At 46.3% G+C, this 22,226-nt stretch overlaps 1 protein-coding gene across 2 annotated transcripts in view; it reads left to right on the forward strand.

Annotated features, from left to right (window-relative positions):
• KCNQ2 (potassium voltage-gated channel subfamily Q member 2) overlaps positions 1–22,226 on the forward strand; it is a 107,202-nt gene that overhangs the window by 64,983 nt on the left and 19,993 nt on the right. The window contains exons 12-14 of one of the 2 annotated variants that reach the window (XM_059713193.1): positions 15,607–15,830; positions 16,656–16,764; positions 18,822–18,953. In XM_059713193.1, coding sequence (XP_059569176.1) covers positions 15,607–15,830; positions 16,656–16,764; positions 18,822–18,953 — 465 coding nt within the window. Of the gene's footprint in view, positions 1–15,606; positions 15,831–16,655; positions 16,765–18,821; positions 19,421–22,226 lie in introns of those variants that run through there. The other variant, XM_059713194.1, reaches the window with a different exon arrangement.

Consider the following 22,226-nt stretch of genomic DNA (forward strand, 5'->3'; position numbering starts at 1 on the left):
TGTAGGTATTACGTGCTTGGTCTCTGCTCTGGGATACGTCTGTGTACCATGTATATATGTAACATTGAGCCTTAAATCATATTTTTCTTCTTTCCAGCGTACCTTGGCTATATTTTTGTAGCTATGTGGATGATGAGTCTATAAGGGCTATGGTGGTATCAAATATGGTGACAAATTTGCTCTCAGAAGCTGGTGGATCAGTTCTGGGTATCTAGCAGATCTTTGTCGAGTACACATGAAAAAGGGGATTGTTTTATGCCTCTGTTTCCTCTGCTTGTTGCCAAAGTCAGAGAGCTGAAATAATAAAGACTGTATTGTAGTGCTTCCTGCTTCCGTTCCCCTTTATCCTTCAGCACCCAAGACCCCACACCCTGTCCCTGCCTTTTTGTTCAATCCCTGTAGCCACAAAGCAAAGCATGCTCAGCCAGATATCTTCAGCCAGGGCATTGTCTTAGGACAGTGGTTTGCAACCTTTTTTCATCTGCAGACCCCTAAACAATTTTGAATGGAGGTGCGCACCCCTTTGAATTGTAAGTGTGGGTATTCACATGCTTTTGAAAACCACTGTCTTATGAGACATGCCCTGCCCTCTGCTTTGGGGGTATGGGCAAAGTCCTGTAGTGTGCAGGGGCTGTCCTTTGGCAGCAGCTTCAAATGCCTCCTGACATACATCCCTTTAGCTCTTCTTGCACGGCCAGTTCCTGATTATACACTCCGACCAAACCGCATTGTCTTTAAACACTGACTTCAGCAGGAGTTTCATACAAGTAAAGAACCCTTCTTAATTGGGCCCAGTATAATTAAAAGATCACCCTCATCATATCTGAGGCTTTGTTCCCAAATGTTACTGCAGAAAGCAGAGGATGTTGTAAGCAGATATGGCAGAAGGACCTTGGGCAGAGGTATCACTTGCATCAAGCCGTGTAGTAGAATAATGTGTAGGTGCAATATTCTCCCAAGCCTGTCATTAAATAGAGTTGCTGGGAAGTTTTAGGGTCAACATGTTTCCTAATGAAATATGGGGGGGAAATGCAGATAATTTAGGGGGCACATTTTCCCCATTTTCCATCCAACGCAAGCTAACAAAGTTGTCAGGGGCTTGGTATTCTACCGGTTCCTCATGGCCGTGATTGCAGGTCGTATGTTCATCTTCTCCTGGAGAAGGAGGGAGATGCACAAAATTTGGGTAACCAGCAAGATCATCCCCATGGGTTTTTTTTTTAATCTTCCATCCCACATCACCAAGCATAGCTTAACGTCTAAATACATTAGAAAGAGGAAAATTACACTTCTAACTAAGCACAGTTTCCAGTTCAGGAGCATTTGGGTGCATGGCTAGAGGCTGGCATTTGACAGAACGCATGTTGCCACATGGGCACGTGCTCCTTCTGTTGCACCTTTCAATTTGAGAAGTCACAAGCAGACTTAGGTTTCCGCTGGCACAAAACCCAGCCGAGGATGCATCAACAGATAAGGTGCCGGCAAAGTGGATCAGCATCCCAGCTTTCCTTTTAGTCTACTTTATCGCCTTCTCCTTTATCTCCTCTGAGCTTCGCTTTGCAAATGTAGAACCTTCCTAGTCCTCCTAAGCTGCCAAATAAAACTAATCACCAAGATCATGTTTTCACACTTACGACCTTATTTCTTCCTGGTTTGAAATTCAGACTTGTACCATTAAACAGAATATAGCCCCTAATCCAATAGTCCAGGAATCAAGTATTATTGTCAAGGAACAAAGCCCAGCAAGTGCTTTCCTGGGATAGACCAACAGGTGAAATCTTACCTTAATTGCTACTGAGTTCAACAAGGATGAGATTACACTCTGTGGCTAAGTACAGACAGTCAAAAAGCCTGAGGCTGAATCAGTTTGGTCTTTGCAGCTTAGTCTAAGCGGTGTAGATTGAACAGATGTTTGCTTTTGACTCCAGAAATGCAGCCACGTACCTGCAGTGGCCCAGGCCAGAAGCCGGGGGGCGCTAGAGCATGCCTCCGTGCTGGGACGGAGCAGACAACTTGGGCCAAGGCTAGCCCGCCCACTTTGCGAGGGGGTGCAGGTTGCAGGGGAGGTGCAAAGCATCCTGGGGTGCTGGGGGACTGTGAGTTAACTTGAATCTGGAGGAGCTCTGGGACAGAAGTTCAATAAACCGATTTCACCTAAATCAGTTCAGTCTGATACTACATCCATCCAGGTTTATCTTAAACCGGTTTCAGCCAGCATGAAAGTGGTTTATGTGCACTGAACTTCTGTTGTGTTACAGATTTGAAACAATTTCTCATCGCTTATACCACTTCCTGGGTAATTTCTGTCCCTCGATAAAAAGTCGAGCTAAATCTATTATCTTATATCAGATGTTGGTTGTTTCAGAGAGAAAATGTAAACCCCCAGAATGCATCTTCTTGTGCCACAGAAGTCTTTGCTTCGACCCAGCCCAGCATCTCTCATGAGGTCTGAGGATTGATAGTTCTTGTTAATGTTATCCTAGCCAGTGCATCTGTCACCATAGATGATATTCTTAGTCAAATAGGTATTTTTCTTTGGATGGCAACAGTCTCCTGCAGCAGTGAGTTACACAGGTTAACACACTGGTTTGAAGTAGTATTCCCCTTCATTGGTGATAGACATTTCCATTGTAATGTTATGGAGAGCCCTTTTGTTCCTGTGCTTTGGGAAGGAGTACACAGCAGTGGCCTTCTCTGCAGAATTCATTGTGTGATAAGGCCTCCTCATCAGTGATCACTAGACCCTCAAACGTTTACTTGCACTGATTTCAGTGGGACCTTCTGGTGCTACTCAGCGTGTACAGGGACATCGCCATCTGGTCCTTAGCTTTGCTTAACTTTAAAGTGAATCTGTTGCATGTGTCTCACTTCGGGAATCCTAGCCAATAAGTGACGTGCCTAATGGTTATTCGCCTACCCTGAGTAACCATAACACCGGCTGCAACGTCCTCAAGTCGGGCATACAGCATTCAGATATGTGGCTAAACACAGCACCTTTACTCTGCGGCTGGCAAAAAGCTAACTTTCATCCTCCTTTTAATAGGATGTGCATAACAGATCTCATGGCTGATGTGCAAATGTGCATTCATTCGCAGCTATGAGGAAGGAAGTGCCAGCTTTCTGGAAATACAGAGCACTGGGAAGTTAAAAATGATAGCAGTCTTTTATTAACATCCCACAAACAGCCCCTTTGCAAGTTTATTTCACTCCTAATTGCTCATAAAAATGTTGATTTGGCACGTCCTGCAGTACAGCTCGGACCTCGGGGAATCTCAGACCTCCAGCCCAGCTATCGCGTATCCTCCGTTTCTGCCTGTGACGTGCTGCAAAGTCCTCAGGTACCAAAATTCATCCCTGTCACCTCAAAGCAAAAAGTGATTTGCCTCTAAGAGGCATCTCTTAGGGTCTCTGAAATGAGGGCTGCTTTTCCAGCACAGCGCACGGGGCTCTGTGGAGGACGGGAACCACGGTGGTGGGATAGTGAGCACTCCCCCAATGACACCGAGGTCCTCAACTGCTTCTTCTGTAGCAAGCCCCTGATTTCATATGTGGTGCCTTGAACACTCAATCCCGTAGGGACTTCATTATTACTGTTTGCACTGAGGAAGCATCTAAGCACCCCAGCTATGAGACAGAGCTCTGTTGCAATGGGTACCGTGCAAACACAGAAGAGAAGAAAGCCTTGCTCCCTTATGAGTAGAGCAGCTATACCGTCTGCATTAGAGTCACCATCACCTATCCACCCCTCTTCACAGTGCCGAAAGCATCCCATACAGACCCTAGTTCACCCCACAGTGCCCTAGCATTATTTGTCAATCCTTTAGGACTATTATGTACTTGATGGAAGCATCTCAGCTGGGAGATGGGTTATGTCTTTCCTTTGCCATCTCTCTGTTTTGTTCGACACCAAAACCTGTCTTCATTCATCTGTGACCAAGTGCTGTGACGTCGTTTTTCCCGGGCAGCTCATAGGAAACGTCAGCTCATTTTTCTGTGGCCCGCAGTCCAGGTTGAGGGGGTTACAAAGCGTATTGGGATTTTGCTACTTTTTTGGAAACGGCTCACTAAAGGTGGCTGGGTTGCACGCCGCTTTGGGGGCTGCGTGCCTGGCCAGCCTGGCGTCTGGATCTGACGTGAGAGTGCAGGAGCAGGGGCAGTTTTCACTTCCTGATGGCTGACGTATGCGGCATGATTTGCTACGATCGCTCTCTCAAAAGGCCGCTTTGTACTTGCGTAGTGGAAATAAAAGCCAGGCCCTGCCTGCCAGCCTCAGGGAAAGGAGGAAGGGCAGGAGTGTGACTGTTTTCACGCCTCCTGCGGAGAAAGGCATACAATTCAGGGAGGGCGATGGGGTGTGATCATTTGTATATTAATCAGGCTGAACATTTACTGTGGCATTTTGTCTCTGCTTATTTTGTCTTCTGATTGCAGTGTCAAAAGGAGAAATGTATGGGTTTAGCCATGACTATGGGGATTCCTATCCATGGTTAGCCAACTATCCAAAGGCATCTATGGCAAGAATTGTGCCTTTCCTTTTGTGTTTTTCAAGACATGATTGGGCAGAATTTTTTTTTTAAATAACTGAAATCAGAGAATAAAAAAAAAAAATCACAAGGACTTCAGGGGATTGTGGAGTTAAAGCAGCAGATTACACAGTCCAGCATGAGTTAGACAGTGTGAGTAGCCCTAGCAAGCAGTTTAAAAGACCATCTCCAAGCTACAGGCTGAGATGCCCAGTCTGCTTCTCCTGAATTAAGTGGGAGCTTGACCAATAGATGGAGTGCAGAAATCGATCCCTTTGTGATATAGATATATATATATATATATATTTAAATCTGTGCATCTAATCTGGATTTATTTGGGGTCATGTTTGCAGTGATGTCAGGTACTCATGCTGTGACTGGGTAATCTAAAATAATCAGTTGTCCTGGTAGGGGCTGATTATTTGGAAAGAAGGGGCCTGCCCCCGTCTTTAGAGACTGGAAACCCGACAAGTACCCCACACGTCTCTTCCAAGCTGTGCATGCTGAATACTCTGTGTTCATGATAGTCATCCCTTCGCTGTCGAACTATCCGGGCTGCTAACCTGGGGGCCGGCTCTCATTGCAGAAGGGCTAAAGAAAGAGAGGGTGGATTCCTTTGAACTTGCCTGGATGCAAAGAAGCAGAAAGAATTATGCACGAATCTTTCTGTTCAGAAACCTGAGCTCCTCAGGCTGCCAAGTTCAAATCCAGGAAAGGTTGGGGGAAGGGGGGAATGGACAAATCTTCCACCCCCTCTCCTCCCTTTTAAATGCACTTGTGACATCCATTAGTAACACAGTCTAAACTGGGCATAGCAGGCTTGTTTGGCAAGCAGAATATTGCCCACCCTGCTGAGTGGGGGACGAATTAATCTAATCTAACCCATCTCACCCTCTGTGCCTGCTATGCCGTCGCACCCCAGAAATCGAGGTTGTCCTTTCGGTTTCAAGATCCCTGTTCAGGGCTCGGCGTAGCAAGGAGCCTTAATGAGGTGTGAACAGCTGAGCAGAGGCTGAGGGAGGGGGGGAAGAGTTCGGAGTACCGACTTCAGGGGCATTGATGAGGTTCCTGCAGGAGTGACCAGGAAGTCTGTGTCTATCAGCGTAAGTGATGCCTTTCACCTTAAAACCAGTGGAATTTGCCAAATGGTTAGCGCCATCTGGACAGTTGAAACGGTTGCCCGCCTTACCCGTGGTCATCTGAAGTGGCTTATACTGTACCCGCTTGGGGCTGTCTGAAACCATGGGCCACCCTGTTCCCTTTTTGCAAAGAGAGGGCTGCTCCGTGTTCGGGGAACCCTATCTTGGTGGATATCTAATGGTATGAGAGTACCTGAGCTCCGAGGGCAGGGTGACTGGGCCGGGTTCATGGGAGCTGCACCGATGCCTTCGCAAGTCAAACCCTCCTCCCAGCCTTCACGGTTTTGTTCCTGACTTGCAAGTGACCCGAAAAAGAAAACCCGATTCGGTGAATTTTGACCTTCAAATTCCTGAGGGTGTGGGAGTTCACCCCGCTCCCTTGGTTTGGGTTTTGAATCACCTGGTTTCTATGCCTAACATTGCCAGCCTGGAACATCAAAGGATCACTACAATGACTAAATATTTAAAAGAAATAAAAAGCATCCAGCACGGCTTTGCCGAAAACTATTTTTTATCCACCTGGCTGAAGCGCTGAAAAGAAAAACCAGTCATTGAATTTGTTAAAACTAAATTAAAGAGGGACGACTTGTTTCTGTCAAGCGGGCAGACGGATCTATCTGTGGGACTCGTTGTGTCGGCAAGGTCCCCGCTAGGTGATGTACCAGCCCCCATGCAGTACAGCCGGGGTCATTCTTAATAGCATTAACTGACCGCGGCACGATTCATTTCCTAAACTATCTTTTTCCTCCCCTAAATATCCCATCATGAACCCGGCCCTCAAGACACCTGTCTTTTTAAGCCTAGAAACGATAATCAATTCCTGTTTGGCATTTGCTTCCAGGTCTAATTTTTACTCTCCCCTCATTTCCAGTAAAAGCAAACCGTGCAGAGAGTCATTCTGTGGATGCTGCTCAGGAAACTCTAGGTACCACGGGAAATGCGTCGCACGGAACTAATCAAAAGCTGCACGGCTCATTCTCTCTCTACCCTGCTACCACCCGTTCTGATCACTTCTCTGCTTAATAGAGGTACTAGATGAGTAAAAACAAAATTAAAGAGCCTCCCCGCACCCTTAGCAGAAAACAGCTGTCAGAGGCTTTCTCGACCTCTCACTAATGGGGAGCACGTGAACCAAAAGGAGCAATTGCACGAGGATGGGGAAATTTGTTTCGACGTTAAGGCTGTTAAGCAACGAAGGAGGCCAAGAAGTGAGGTTAAACAATGATGGAAAACCTAACCTTAAAAATAATCCTCATTCCAAGCTAAACCCTCTATTATTTTCTCTCTACTCTCCCCGAGCTGCAGGAAACCCTTGCACAATTCATTGTGGATTGTGAAGCCATCTCAATTTAGCTACTGAAAAAGAAGAACCGACTTTTCACTGCCACTAATCATTGTGCCTTTGGCTCTCTGGATCCCGGCATCCAGCTTTCTCCCAGTCCTGTGGCATTTGGAAGCATGGCTTGCCTATCTAGCACCTCTACTATGCAGTTAGAGAAGGACTAATCTCCAACCTGTTCTAGTAGATGTAGGGATGCATCTTCTTAGCAGGGGCACGACTCCTATTAGCATCCCTAGCCGTTCTGCATCAAAGCCAGGTAGAGAATAGATAGAATAGACATTAGAGCTTGGTACCTGTAGTGTGTGCGGGGGGCTGGGAGAGTTAATCAAGTTGACAACACGGTGACCCAACAGCTTCGGAGACTTCTCCTGAACTTGTGTTCCTCGGCACGCTTGTCTGAGGACCATAAGGATTTTCTAGTGTCATCTTTTATTTTCTTTATGTATCGATATGTCCATTGTACTCATGCTTGCACTGGATGCAACTCCCCTCTATCCCCCCCGCCCAACACCGATTATGTAGGCAGCCAGGATGCACCTTGCAGATGAATTACTAATCCTCAGCATTTGCATGCCTTGAATGTTCACCCACGGATGATTGTTTTCCCCTGAAATGAGAGCAGGATCAGAAGCCCCAGGGTGGCAGGGAGTGGGATTCTCCGCATGTTTGTGAAATGGGATTGATGCATGCATTTTTTTTGGAATCCATTTTAATCCTCAAAGCCACCAGTCCTTGTCTCTGTCTTCAAAAACAGCAGAAATAGAATTTAAAGCCATTGCTGGTTTTCAATAGATTATTCCAACTGGTACTTTTTTTTTTCCTTATCACTGGCTGTGTCTACATGAGATGCTGACTGCACAGTTGTTCCTATAATCCTAACTGAGTATCACTGAACAGCTTTTTGGTGATGCTGACAGTGCAGTAGCTCATTACCGCTGTACAGTCAGCTTCTCCTGTAGACGCAGCCGCTCTATTTTTAAAATACCTGTCAAATTAGAAGCTCTAGACTCAGACCCGAGAAGGCGTGCCTATGCCAAAAGTTGAGATTCAGTGGTAAATCCCATTGCTGAATGGGTGACAAGGAGGAAGGGGCATGATCTGATGTTTCACAGTAGCCAGGTCTCCGTACTGAAATGCTCTTGCATCAGAATTAAAAGCCCGAATAAAGTGGTCGGCTGTTGTATGTTATGGCAGTGCTGCGGTTCCCTTGAATTCATCATAGGAAGGCCAGGCACTAACCTCCTTGACCAATGGTCAGTTGGATATAGATTATTTAGATATATTGTGAAAGGCTCCTTCGAATGAGAGATACTATTCAGGGTTTTTTTCCCAGTTGGAATATGATCCCCTCCCCAAGGCTCCCATCTACAGCTGCAACCTCCTTCTGACATTGGAGGTTTTCCAATGTCAGCATATCCCAATGTGATCAGAAAAGACTAATTCTTCTCACCAGGGATGCTGTTGGCGGTTTCATCTTGGGGCTGTTGGGAAGACCTTATGGAAACATGACCAATATTCATAAACTCTCCTTTCTTGCTCATGTTACCTAAATTCTCAATCTTGCAAAACTGGTAACACTGTGATCTTGGCTTCTTTTTGTCCTGATGTTGGGGGTCTATGGTTTCCTTACCATGAAGCCTTGCTTGTATGCAAAGACAGTGTACGTTGTTGTGCACGGCAGGTTGCATTAGGCTAAATGAACAACTTCCCTTTGACCAGGGTCCACCCCTTGGCTCTCCCAGCTTCAGTTCTGTGGGAGGGGAAAAGGAGCCAATGATTTAGCTAAGGATCTGGCCAAATCTGTGCAAGCTGTCAGGAGAGAGTCTCTCAGAAGGGGTTACCTCCACTCATGAAAAAATCTTGGACTTTTCTGTAGCTGGAAGAGCTCTCTTAATGGAGCAGTCTTTGAAATGGCAGCGCGGCACAGCAATGATTTTGTAGACTAACCTTAAGATAACAGAAAGGTCATTCAAATTGCTGGGCTCTCTGAAACTTTAGATTATCCGCTTGACTCTCATTTCAGTCTCTTGCTAGAAATCATTTGATGCCCAGAGCACAGACCCTCGCGGTTTGAAGCAGGAGGAGGTGAGGGGGCAGAAGCCTTTTTGGACCTAGGAGTCTCAGAAGGGATACTTGCAATAGCAATGGTCTTACAGAGCAGTAGTATGGCAATGGTGAACCATGCTAGGGTAAAATGAACCAATAGAAAATCCTGGCATTAGCCACCATGGTACCCACATACAGTTTTCATAATATAACATAACAAGGTGCATTTTAATTGGCTTCCAAATGCCTGTGCCCAGCCCTGCCAGAACATACAATGGTAGCAGAGTTTCACCTGGGCTAGACTTGCAACTCTGCTAGATTATTATAATCTGCTAGATTAGTATTTGTAGAGGCAAAAGAAATAATTCAAGCTGACCCAGACAGACCGGAGCACAACAGATATTCTTATCGACAGTGGGCGCATCTACATGTGTGCTTTAATGTGCATTAGCCTATTTTTATGCACATTAAAGCGTCACTAAAAATCCGTGCTCTTTAGTTAGTGTGCATTAGGAAGCTAGTGTGCATTAAGAGAAACTAGCGTGCATTAAGAGAACTTAATGTGCATTTTCTTAGTAGTTCACAAGGGAGGACACTTTTACACGTGCTCTGTGGGTGGGGGAGATGCTTTAATTAGAGCATCTCTCAGGGCCACTCTAATTAGAGCGCCTCAGCATCTCATGCATCAGCATCTCCATGCTTCCAAATGGCAGCAGAGGCACTTGAACTAAAGCTCGTTAAAGTGCCCCGACCGCTGTTTTGAAGCATGGGCACGCTGGTACGTGAAATGCGGAGCCTGGCTGGAGCACAGTAAGTCTAGGTTATCGAAGCAGCTTCACAGCATGTGTACAGGCACCCGGAGATACTAGATTTAATGCGCATTTACTAAAGCGCATTAATGCACATGTAGATGCGCCCAGTAGCAGGGGAGCGATGAGTAGATTGGTAATGAAACGAGGTGTTTGTAGAGCACCGTGGTTACTAGGAAGAAGAAAGGGGAGTAAGGGTGGCTGTAACTTGGAACAGAGCCTATTTCTACTTGAATAAATAACAGGCCCGGTTCAGCGGTGGGCTTGGCTTGTCTCGTGCAGCTCCAGCAATGCAAAAAAGCCTTAAAGCTGTCTGAATTAGCCAACCCCAGAAGCTGCTCGGACTTTCTCGAAGAGCGTAAGCCCGGTGATATGCAATTTGAGGATGTTCTCTGTCGTACTCCTGTCTGCTGGAAAAACCTGCTGTGAATTAGGAGAGACGAGACTAAGACTAGCAACAGCAATGCACAGTCATAAAACATTCACACAGAAAGTCAGCTGTATTTCAGAAGCATAAGGTCATAGCACAACGGTAAATAAATTTTCCAGATTAACTACCCCAGAGAGGTGAGGGTGGCTCTACCTGCAAATGGGGTTATTATTTTTTTTTCTCTCTAGCTTCTAATGGGGTAAAATTTAATCGGAGGTCTCCCTGCTCAGTCTGGTTTCAAGGCTTAAGGGGCACTAGTGCTTCCAATGCTAGTGCTTCCGGTGTTTTTAAAAATTCAGGGAGATAGTTATGCAGATTGTCCCACCAGCATTAAAATGGTGCTGCCAGCTCAGGTTATAGCTAGAGAGACAGCAAAAATGAGTATTTACCATCACCTTCATCATCTCCTGGAGTGTTTACGCTCCATAAGCCTCTTGCTCTATGACTTTACGTGTGGCTGTGTCCACCCCTGCTATAACTCACTTGAAGCCAGATATAGAGTCCATCCTCCTCTGAATTCGGAGCCCGCCATGGCAAACATTACGTGCCACTTATATTTTCTCCCTGTGATGTGTTCAGTAATTGGTTTCTGCCTCTCATTCATATTAGAAATTGGTCCCCGTACTAGTGTTAAACAATGGCTATAATTCAGTTCTGCCTGCCTTTAGCGAACCGTTCTCCAAGGCCATGAGCTCAGCACAAACTCTGGTTTGAATAATAGCCTCATTCCCCAACAAGACATAACCTCTCCCTCTCTCACTGTCGCTCCTTGAATATGGTTTTCAGGAGGAAAACCATTCCTGGCTCCTGAATTCACCCATGGAGACAAATACCGCGTCCACAATGAGTCCACATCTGCCTAACATTTTGCAATGAGCAGATTAATAAACCAAATGAAGCAGCTGCAGAAGTGCAATTTAAAAGAATGGCAGGAAGCGTTAGGCAATCATTTTTTTAACCGATGCACAAATCACAATGAAAGCAGGGAGTCCTTCTAGAAAGTAATGGGGAATGCAAATACAGCATTTCAGAGGATTGTCAAGGTTATAAAACGAGCCTTCAAAACGAGATTTCCAGAGTTCAAACCTCCGGTATCCGTCGGCATTATGGGGTTAGCCTTTTTTTTCAATTTTATATTAAACTAAGCATAAGCTGTTAACCACTTCTCTGCTGAAGGCTGTGCCTGTCCCGGTGCAAAGCCCACTGCAGTCAGAGGGAGCTTTCCCAGAGACATCAGTGGCACTAGGCTGGAAGGACTTGCATTTCCTGGAGGGGGTCATCCAGAGGCACCTACGTTAGACAACTCAGGCATGTTTTGGGAGCAAAGAAAAGGTCCGTACTAAGTGTGTTCCCTTCTTTGAGTTCAAGAGCATCCTGTAAGGTCGCCCATCAACCAGCGCAGCAGTGCGGTAGTCTTTTCACCCACTATGTTTTAAACCCATAACTCAGAGAGGCACCCTCCTTTTGGTACTGGGCCAAGCAGAGCAGCCCCAGTCTTTGACCTTGGTTTCAACACCTTCTGGTTTTCTTCCTCTCGGGATGAGCAGAATGAGCGTCCCTTTCTCACGGCAGTCCCGCAGCATCCCACTTCTGAGCTCCCTTTCATGCCGTCGCGTGTGGCTGGATAATCATTCTCGTCATCCTCAACGCCCATGCTGCACAGTGAAGCCACGTCCATCTCCCATCTGCTTGGTTGGCATCGAAACATCCCTTTTCTGAAACACTGCGACTCACTTTGCATGAGTTTCTGGTTGAATGAGAACATGATCTTGGATTAGCTGAAAGCATATATATTTCGTTTGGATTCTTCCCTGCCCAGCTCCTGCCGCCTTCCAACCGCCAGCGTCCGTGGCAGGGGCTCGCTACGTTTGCATGCAGAGAGAGTTCGGTCACCGTTTTCCAATGAAAGAATTGCATGGCAAAAGGAAAACCTGAGCGGATTATCCATGTTGTCTCTGTTGTTAATGTCTGTCTGTTTGTTTTAATGCAAAGGTGTTGGGTGTTTCTGAGTAGTGCATACTCAGGGATCAGACCTGACTGGACTTTAACCATTCATCAAATTCACATAACAATGAGTAAAATACTGTACCTCGTGCTGTCCTCATGTGAAATGCCCCTCGTCCGTGTTCATTACTGAGTGCAATGCTTTCTGCTTGGTTTTCTTTTGTTTTGCATTTCTTACTTCTTGGCAACACCTTTGATTTGGAAGTGGCACAGGGCCTGATTTATTCCATGATAGCCGCTGTCTTTTAAATCCTGAGCATGCTCACTTCTCCAAAGGCAGTGCTTTACAGGGTGAGCTTCCCAGAGACTGATTTGAGGGCTGAAGTTTGGTGCTTTGCTGATTCAGTTCAGTAAGACGCAGTTGAATAAAAAAGCCCCTGTTGAACAAAGACGTGCAAGCTCAAGGTGCCACACAAAAGGCCTTAAAATGAATAGGCTACAAAAATGCTCTTCTGTTAAAAAAAAGACAAAGAAAACCCAGGATCGTGCAATAAAGCCTCAGCGTTAGAGTTGTGTCGGAGCATTTGGATTAATCTGTACCGTGGCTCTTTGGAGCACGAAGATCTCCGGTCTGGTTTTCATATCAGGGTGGGTAGCGCTTAGCCGGAGAGTATCACATAGAGGGCACGGGTGTGCAGGTGCTGGAAAGCAGGTCCCAAATTATGCTGAATGCTGCCGCAAATGAATTCAAAGCAAAGAGCTCATTGGAGCAACCCTACCTTTTGGGGGGGGGGGGGGGGGTTCCCAAATCAATCACGAACAGATCACATGTCTCAGATGTCTTTGCAACTCAAAATAATTGGCCAAAACCCGTCACTACACACAATCCTTGGTCAGCGGTGCATTTTATAAATAGATCGGTTTGGCTGTAGTAAGGTCACGTGCTATCATGTGGTTCCCTGATAGCGTGAGCTGAAGTCTCCAGTCAGGGCTGCGGTGCAGATACCGGCAATTAGGAATTTGTGCTTTTGAAACTGTTTGGCAGCGTTCGTTTAAGAGCAGCCATTCTCAGACATTGCAGCAGATCGACTCATTCGCTGGTACGGTCACGGGAAGCCAATGCAGGAAGGGCGCACGCACAGCTGAAAGGCCTTTGTTTAAACGAATCACATTCACACCATGCTTTTTTTCCCCCCAATCTTCACCAGTCATCGGTCCCAAAATCGGTCTGTGAAGCGCAAACACATTTTCCAATATCTAGAGGGAATTGAGATTGGAACCTGACCCTCCGGATTTGCCAAATACCAACTGATTATTCAAAAGCTGAAAGGTGCTTTAGTCCCAGGAAATGTTGGGAGGTTTTTTCCAGGCCACCTGACCTAGGTGTAGTTACACACAGGTCAATGCGGGGGATGCTAGGTGGTTTGCAATGCTTTCTTCTTTTTTCTCTCCTTCCCTTGACGACAGAGCAGGAAGCTTTCACCGTTACCTCCAGGGATTCCCCCGGTGCTATTGTATTCCCTCTCTTTCCCATCCCATTTTTCATCTGTCTCACCTTTTCAGGTCTCTCGTGGAAGCCCGAGGGCCTGAGGCTCCTAGCATCCACTGTGGTTCAATGAACTTTGGACACTTGGTTTCTTTTAGGCACTTTTAAAAATCCTACCTTCCCACTGTAAGCTCTTCCAGGCAGGGTTTTATCTCTTGCTATGCATATATGCATTTATGGTCCCCCCATTTCAGCTGATCCCTCCCCATGCTATTGCAAGAGAAATGGTAGTAATAATTAAATGCCCTGGGGGAGGTCATTTCCCACTGAATGCAGTCGACCTTGAATCAGGCCTTCTGTCCCTGCTCACCATTTGGTCTGGTAAAGCCAAAAAAATGCCGCCAAAGCAAAATTTCTGTTGGCATAAATGGTTGATAGTTCACAGTAAAAAAAAAAAGCACCTTCTTCCCCACCAAAGGTGCTCCTTGAGCATCTTTAAGTAACAGCTACTCTCTTTACTGACACAACCAAGTGCTTGCTCTTGTCAGCATAGCACAACTGATGCTGCGGTGGAGCAAGGAACTGGGTTTTTTTTTTCTGCCTCGGAAATCTGCAGCAAAATCCTAATCGCAGACTTTTTTTTTTTAATGAGAAATGGTGATAAGAGAGCCAGGAAGAACAGAGCTTAATTCTGAGAGCAATGATGGCAGCACTCACAGCTGGAAAAAAAACTATGGCTTTGCCTGCTTAATGGAGCAAATTTGACCAGAAAATCACTGAGAATGGATAATTTCTCATAATGCCCGTCTGTCAGGCTCATGTGTACTTATATTGCCAAGTTGCAATATGTTCCATCACACAACGTTAGCTGTCTATTATTGCAAGAAGAGGACATTACAACTTGAATTTTAATCGCTCTCAGATTTGCCTTTCTATGAAATACCAACTCAATGGGAAGAGCTTTGTCGTAGGTGTCAAACCTTATTTTCATAATCACTTGGTATTTAGCAAATGTCAGATCGGTGCAACATTATAAAAAGCATGCCGTTTGGTTCCTAGCCATATTGCAAAGTTTTCCCCCATGTATCAAGTTTTATGACATTCTTTTTTGAGAGTTTCACGTGAAGTTCGTCTTCGGTTGAATAGAAGTTTGAGCATACAAAATTCAGAAATTAAAAAAAAAAGACAAAGGGGTAAGCCCTAAAGCAAGACTAATATTTGCACACCCTTAATAGATATGCAAATGCTTTTCCAATCTCCATATTAAATCTTTGCGTGAGATATGAAATTTAATAGTGTCTGTGCGTTTAGCTAAGCAGAGACATGGACTAGGAAAAGGTTTTGGTTTTTGACCTGAAGATAGAAAAAAGGTTAGAAAAGGTTTCCAGCTGGGGAAAAAAGATAGCGTGAGAAAAAGGGGAAAAGGAACAGGTCTGAATAAAAGCTTCTTAATTTTATTTTTAAATGCTTTTTGCTAAACTTTTCTGAACAATTTCTTACTGATGCCAGAGCTGCAGAAGGCATATGTGGGGGGAAAGGGAAGAAAGCTTGGTAGCTCATGATTGGGACCAATAAAGTGATTTAAGGAATCATTTGCATCATTGTTTAATGCCATTCTGTTCAGCAAGCCCTCTCGTTACAGGAGGGTTTTCTGTTTGAGCATTCATTATTTTCTCTCTATTAACAGTCGCTGCCATTTCATTCATTATGACAGAAACATTTCTAAAATGCTCTTCCAAAAAGCCAAAATAATTAGCCACATCTCGCTGCTGCTTTGAAATGCTGTTGGTTTCGACTGGCTGCAGGGGAACGGGTATGTGCTTTCCAGAGTGACTTTTCCCGCTGTTTCCTTTTTTTGTCTTTGTGTCGATTGGTTTCTGTGCACAGTCAGAAGGTCAGTTTGAAAGACCGGGTGTTCTCCAGCCCCCGCGGTGCTGGCGCCAAAGGGAAGGGCTCTCCGCAGGCCCAGGGAGTCCGGCGATCCCCCAGCGCGGACCAGAGCATCGAAGACAGTCCAAGCAAAGTGCCCAAAAGCTGGAGCTTTGGGGACCGGAGCAGAGCTCGGCAGGCTTTCCGGATCAAGGGCGCCGCGTCGCGACAGAACTCCGAAGGTGAGAGCATCCAAAATGCAGCGATTTATCCCTAACCCGACCCTGCTGGGCTCCTGCCAGCCTTGATAGACTCCACACTGGATGCCATCAGCAGGAGCAAGTCCAGCCAACACACACCTCTATTGCATGTGGACCGCATTAGGTACAGTATAATGCCCTGCCTAGAGTCTTTCTTCTGTGCCCGCAGCTCTCCAACATGGCTACTGCATCCCCTAGTCCATATAAACTAGTCCCTAGCCCGATAAACTTGGTGGCAGGCCATACCAGCGGTGTTGGTTGAAGCCGTGTCGGTCTAAGGACACGGGCAGACAAGGTTCTTTGGGTGAATCTGATATCTTTTATTTGACCAACTCAAATAGTTGGGAAAATTATTCTTTGCAAGCTTTTGGGTACATATAATATCGTTCGTCGGGCTGAGGAAGCATCTACAGTTGGTCTGTGCATAGGTTGAAACAGGAGTCTTCCCACCCCAGCCAGTTTGCAGGAACGATGGGGCTTTGAGCCTGCCAAAATCAGTGCTGAAATCTTTTCTGTTGGCATCACTCAGGGGAGCATCTTATCCCTGGAAGGGTATGAGGGTGGGAGAGGGGAGAAGAAAGATGCAGTCGAGGATGTGATGCTGCTGGGAAGCACTTGGAGACAGACAGGGGCTGGGAATGCCAGAGTAGATGTCACCTTCTCCCAGCTCAGGGAGAAAGCACTTTTGGGAAGATGCAAAGTTAACCATGCCTACGTTTGTGTCTCTTGGAATTGGACGCTCTTCCCTTTGGAAACATGGTCATGGAGGCTCCGGATTTTATTTCTTGCTCTTTCTTTTAAACCCAGAAGCAAGCCTCCCCGGTGAAGACATCCCCGATGACAACAAAAGCTGCAACTGTGAGTTTGTGACGGAAGATTTAACACCAGGACTGAAAGTCAGCATCAGAGCTGTGTGGTAAGAGAAGATGGGTGTGCACGTGTGCATGTGTGTGTGTGTGTACGTGTGAGTGAAGGAGAGGAAAATAATGGGGAAATATTAATGAAAAACAACTGGTTAAAAGGGATATTTTCAATCCAAGTGGAGGTGACAAATTCACAAATCCTACTGCTGCTAACTCGATTCCCCCAGGTGGTCTGACCTTCTAGATAAATGATGCAAGAAGGTGGGGGGAAAAAGGCAATTTTTGCTTAGAGATGGAGTTAGGGAGAGAAGAAAATCCTGTTCAACATTACGTCCAAGTCAGCATTACTGGTAGCGTTGCAATTTAATGCTGACATTTGCAAAACCAGATCGAGACTGGATCTACACGGCAGACAGACCGAGGGACCGTCAGGGCTGTTAAACCCCATTACCTTTTTGAATGATGAACACAAAATCCTTCCCTAAATTTTGACTCTCTTTTTCTTACTCGCCACCCTTCCACTTGACCTGCTCTTCTCCACAAGCCTTAGGTGCCAGCCTTGATTTCCCCAAGTTCTTGGCATTCATTCTCTTGAGACAGAAAGACCCAAAAGTCAGATACAGATTTAAATCCAGAGCCAAACTTGTTTGAGGAGGCGAGGTGCAGAGTCTCTGACCCAGGCCCACCACCGTCCCCCTCTAGTAGTGCTTACACCCAAACTAAGATGCTCGTGATTCACTTGGCCCAGTGACGTAGCAAACGAGTTGTCCGCTAGAGGGTCCAGAGTTTATTCTCACCCTCCTCTGCCTCCTGTTGTGAGCATGGCATGTGGCTTGCTGTTAGAAACTGCTCCCAAAGTGTCTCAAGAAAGGAGAAAGTGCTGAAAAAACCCATTGGGAGAGTGCAGCCACTTTGCAAATGGGTCATGAACCAGTCCACAGGAAGAGAGAGAGAAACATCAGGGTTATCACCTAAACCCACAGGGTCCAGGGCAGGCCTCAAAACCACCGACTCCTCTGACTTGGTCTAACACTAATTTCCATGAACTATTGTAATACGGTATCCTCTGTGGTCCCCTAAAGTGCTGGGAGCCCCTCGAGCTCATTTTTAGTGGGCAAGCACTATGTCATGATTTTATAGTCAACCCTTACTGACAAAGGAAATAGCAATCCTGGACTAGCTTTCCATTTCCTACCGACCCCTTCCCATCGGCAACGAGCCCAGACTTTTCCCTTAGTTGTAGTCATTTTACAACAGAGGCCGAATACCCTGCATTCAAACCTAAAACAGAGGTGCTTTCCCAGTTGTGTTGCCTCGATGAGCGGTGTGCCCTCTGCTGTGATACGGGGCGGGCACCACATCAGTGCTTGCAATGCAGGGTTTTAGCGACCCTTGCTTTTCTCTCTCAGTAAATACTCTGCTGCCCAGCCTGAAATATAAAGGAAAAAGCAGGAAAAAAAAAAAAGACCAGCCACCAGGGAAAGTTTTCCAATTAACGGGTTTTTTCCCCCCCCAAACCTGTGCTTCCCGCTGACATCAGCACGACATGCAAAAATTATGGAGGGCATTCAAAGAAACACCCAGCTCGAGACCATTCTGGTTCTCCCATCATTTGAAGTGCTGTAGGATGCGGTCTTTCTAAACCCATTAGCTCTGATTCACTGCTGCTGGCACCAGGGATGGCATTTTGTAGCCCTCTGTGCCAGGGGACTTGCAAGCAAATACCCTCCTACCCCCACATCTTCTCCAAGGGCCCAAGGCAGAAACTTTCCCTGCCCAGTTTCTAGTTCCAGCAGTTTGGGGTCGGTGCTGTTTGCTTCCAGGAGAGGCAGCAATGTAAGTGCAGGGTATGCATGCTTGGCAGTGGCCCCTTCCCTGTGCACTTACAAACCAACCGAAGCTTTCCACGAAAGGGGCCAGGGATACCCTTACAGAGCCCTACCTCTCAAGTCTGAGCTCTCTTTGCTTTGTTGAAAAGGCCCCTGGTAAAATGAACTGTCACGGCATCTTGCTCTGCAACGGTTCCCAAGCAGTGCTCTGCAGCATGTGCCTGTCTGTCTCTGTACTGTGCATAAGTCTGGCACAAGGACGCTATTTTCTTTCCCTCTAGCGTGATGCGATTCCTCGTTTCCAAGCGGAAGTTTAAGGAGAGCCTGCGGCCTTACGACGTGATGGACGTCATCGAGCAGTATTCTGCCGGACACCTGGATATGCTTTCCCGGATTAAAAACCTCCAGTCCAGGCAAGAGACTTCTCTGTTTGCTTTACCTCTCTCACGCCTGTCATCCCTCGTAGGGACACAGCACTGTTTCCTTAACACCCATGACCTGTTTTTCTTTCTGAGAAATAGCTTAAAGGGAAACTGTGGGTTTCTGAACATCACCTAAGTGTCAGCGTGTGAATTTTTGGCCCGGAGTACAAACTGATTGCATAAAACCCATTCGTATTAGTGAGCATAAGGGCAAGTAAGTGTTCCCTGTGAAGTGCTGGCTCACATTGCAGTGTTATCTCATCCCCTGTCTTGTCACAGGACATCCGGAGAGCAGGATGCTGAAAGAGCCTCACTGTACCATGAAACGGGAGCAAATCCTGTTCAGTCCGACTGGGCCAATAAAAACGTATTATCTCCCACTCTGGTGCCCCTTGGGAATATTTACAGAGGATTTCTCCTCTCTTGGCTCCATTCAGACATGCATTAGGGGTGTTGGTTGTAGCCATGTCATTCTGAGGACACAGGCAGACACGGTTCTTTGGGTAAATGTGGTATCTTTTATTAGACCAACTCAAATAGTTGGAAAAATTCTTCTTTGCAAGCTTTGGGGCACAAGCACCCTTCTTCAGGCGTGTTTCTCCATGGTGGAACAGAAGCCCATACGCCAAATGCAGGTCTGTGAAAATGCAAATGTGTCGCAGTGAGGATCAGAGGGAATGGGATGCAATAGAGGTGACCCGATCCTCCAATTGCACCAATTTGCATCAACCCTATTGTCTCCCATTCCCTCCGATCCCATGCATTTACACTGTCACAGATGCATTTTGCATTTGTGTGCAGATGCATGTATGCATTTTGCATATTGGCGTCTCTTCCACCATGGAGAGCACATAGCACCAGCAGACTCTCCCTCCGCCTGACGAAGGGTGTTTGTGCCTGAAAGTTTTTAAAGACCAATTTTTTCAACTATTTCATTGGTCTAATAAAAGATGCCACATTAACCCAAAGAACCTCGTCTTCCATACATACACGCATGCACCTTGTTCACATCTCATCCCACAAAGTCCAGAGCAGAGAAAATCTCTGCTGGGCCCAGAACACGCTAGGGATTGTTTGACAATAACCTCTCCCCATGAGATTTCCAGGCCAGGTTGGCACCAACCAGTGGTTTGTATGGTAGACTGGATAAGCAGTAGATAGACTTCTATTCTCCAGGAAGCTTTTAGATGAATGTTGTACTCCATATGGCTCCTCCATCACCGCTCCATTTCTCTTGCTCTCCATGCAAATACTCTAGAAAGAAAGTCACTTGGCTGACTGGTTTTCAGGTGAGGCTGGAAGTTGCTGTTTTGAATGACAAGGCCAGATTCCTCTCTCTGTTGCATCAGCATAGATAGTAAGGGGTAGGTGATGACTTTCATAATACTCCCCTGCAGGGAGGTAAAGGTGTGGGGGACCCTTAACCCTGCATGGACCCCTGCCTCAGGCACACAAGACTGAGTGCTCATTGACTGCCTCACCCCCAGAAGAGTAGGTAGGGAACGGGCTCATCCTTGGGCCACAATGCACTGGTTGCCCCAACAGAGGTTGTTCCAACGTACTGCATGCACTGAGCAACAACAGATGCTTGCACCCCTGAGCCAGCAGGAAGCAGGGTGAGAAGTGCACTTCAGGGGGCACCTGAGACATATTCCCTATGGGCACTACTCTTAAGGAAAGCTCTACAGACGACCAACCTTGCTTGGTGGTCGCTAGGGCTGCCACTTGAGCCAAAGGGGTTATATTGATGTAAATTGGAGGATTGGGTCAAAAAAAAATCTCATGAGGTTCAACAAGGACACGTGCAAGGTGCTGCACTTAGGAGGGAGCAATCCCATGCACTGGGACGGGCTGGGCAGCAGCTCTGCAGAAAAGGACCTGGGGGGGACAGGGGCAATAAGCTAGATATGAGCCAGCAGTGTGCCCTTGGTGCCAAGAAGGCTAATGGCATCCTGGGTGCATTGGTAGGAGTGCTGCCACTGTTCAAAGGAAGTGATTAGTCCCTCTATTCAGCACTGCTGAGGCCATATCTGGAGTCCTGTGTCCAGTTTTGCGCCCCCCACGACAGAAAGGATGTGGACACATTGGAGAGAGTCCAACGGAGGGCAACAAAAATGATCCCGGGGCTGGGGGACATGATTTATGAGGAGAGGCTGAGGGAACTGGGTTTATTGAGTCTGCAGAAGAGAAGACTTAGGGGGGATTGAATAGCAGCCTTCAAGTCCCTGCAGGGGGGTTCAAAAGAGGATGGAGCGGGGCTGTTTTCAGTGGTGGCAGATGACAGGACAAGGAGCAATGGGCTCAAGTTGCAGCAAGGGAAGTTGAGGTTGGATATTAGGAAAAACTTCCTCAGTCGGAGGGTGGTGAACTCCCCGGGGAGGTGGTGGACTCTGCATCCTTGGAGGTTTCTAAGGCCCAGCTCGATAAATCCTAGCCTGGGATGATCTAACAGGGGATGATCCTGCTTGGAGCAGGGGTTGGACTAGATGTGACCTCCTGAGGTCCCTTCCCACCCTCCCTCGTTGTCTGTGATTCTAACTTAGAGGAGAATATGACCTTTTTTTTGTCTACAGCAATTAAAGCACTCTTTTCTCTCTGCTGTCTCAAAACTATGCAGAGTTTGTGATGATCTTTCAGGTTAGCCCTCAGTGGCCAGCGTCTCACTGGGTTAAAGCTTTACTCAAGCCAACTTCTGGGGTGTTGACATGCACTTTCCTCCGTAACCATTCGTGACTTGCTGCTCATGTGAAGTGTACGTGGTGTGCTCTTTTCTTCCGTCTGCCATGTGTCCCATCCTAACAGCTTTCCAACCATGGATGTGTTCCCATTCATTGAGTTAAACAATCCTACAATCCAATGTATCTTGTTTACTTCAATAACTCATGCTTTTCGAAACGAGCCCAAGATGTTTTATCTGTCACTGTAAGAGCAAGGAGAATATATGTTGTCTTATATCCAACATTTCCAATGGGATATTGCCACATATATACAAATATATTCCAGTGTGTACAGTTTATTGCCTATTATATGCAGAGTAACTCCCATTTTGAGTAGCAGCAATCTCCTGAATCTTGTGTTTTGTTGGATAAGATTTGGCATATTCATGAATAATCAGGCGATATAATACTGCAATCTGTTTCGAGCGGAATATATTTTCAAAATTCTCTCTCTTTTTCTCTCTCTCTCTCTCTCTCTTTTTCTGTCAGTTTTGGTTTTTTTAGTTGTTTCTTAAGTTTCTACAACTTTCCGACCAACTTTTTCCTA

This window comes from Alligator mississippiensis, chromosome 9 (genome assembly GCF_030867095.1).
Source record: "Alligator mississippiensis isolate rAllMis1 chromosome 9, rAllMis1, whole genome shotgun sequence".
Taxonomy (NCBI): domain Eukaryota; kingdom Metazoa; phylum Chordata; order Crocodylia; family Alligatoridae; genus Alligator; species Alligator mississippiensis.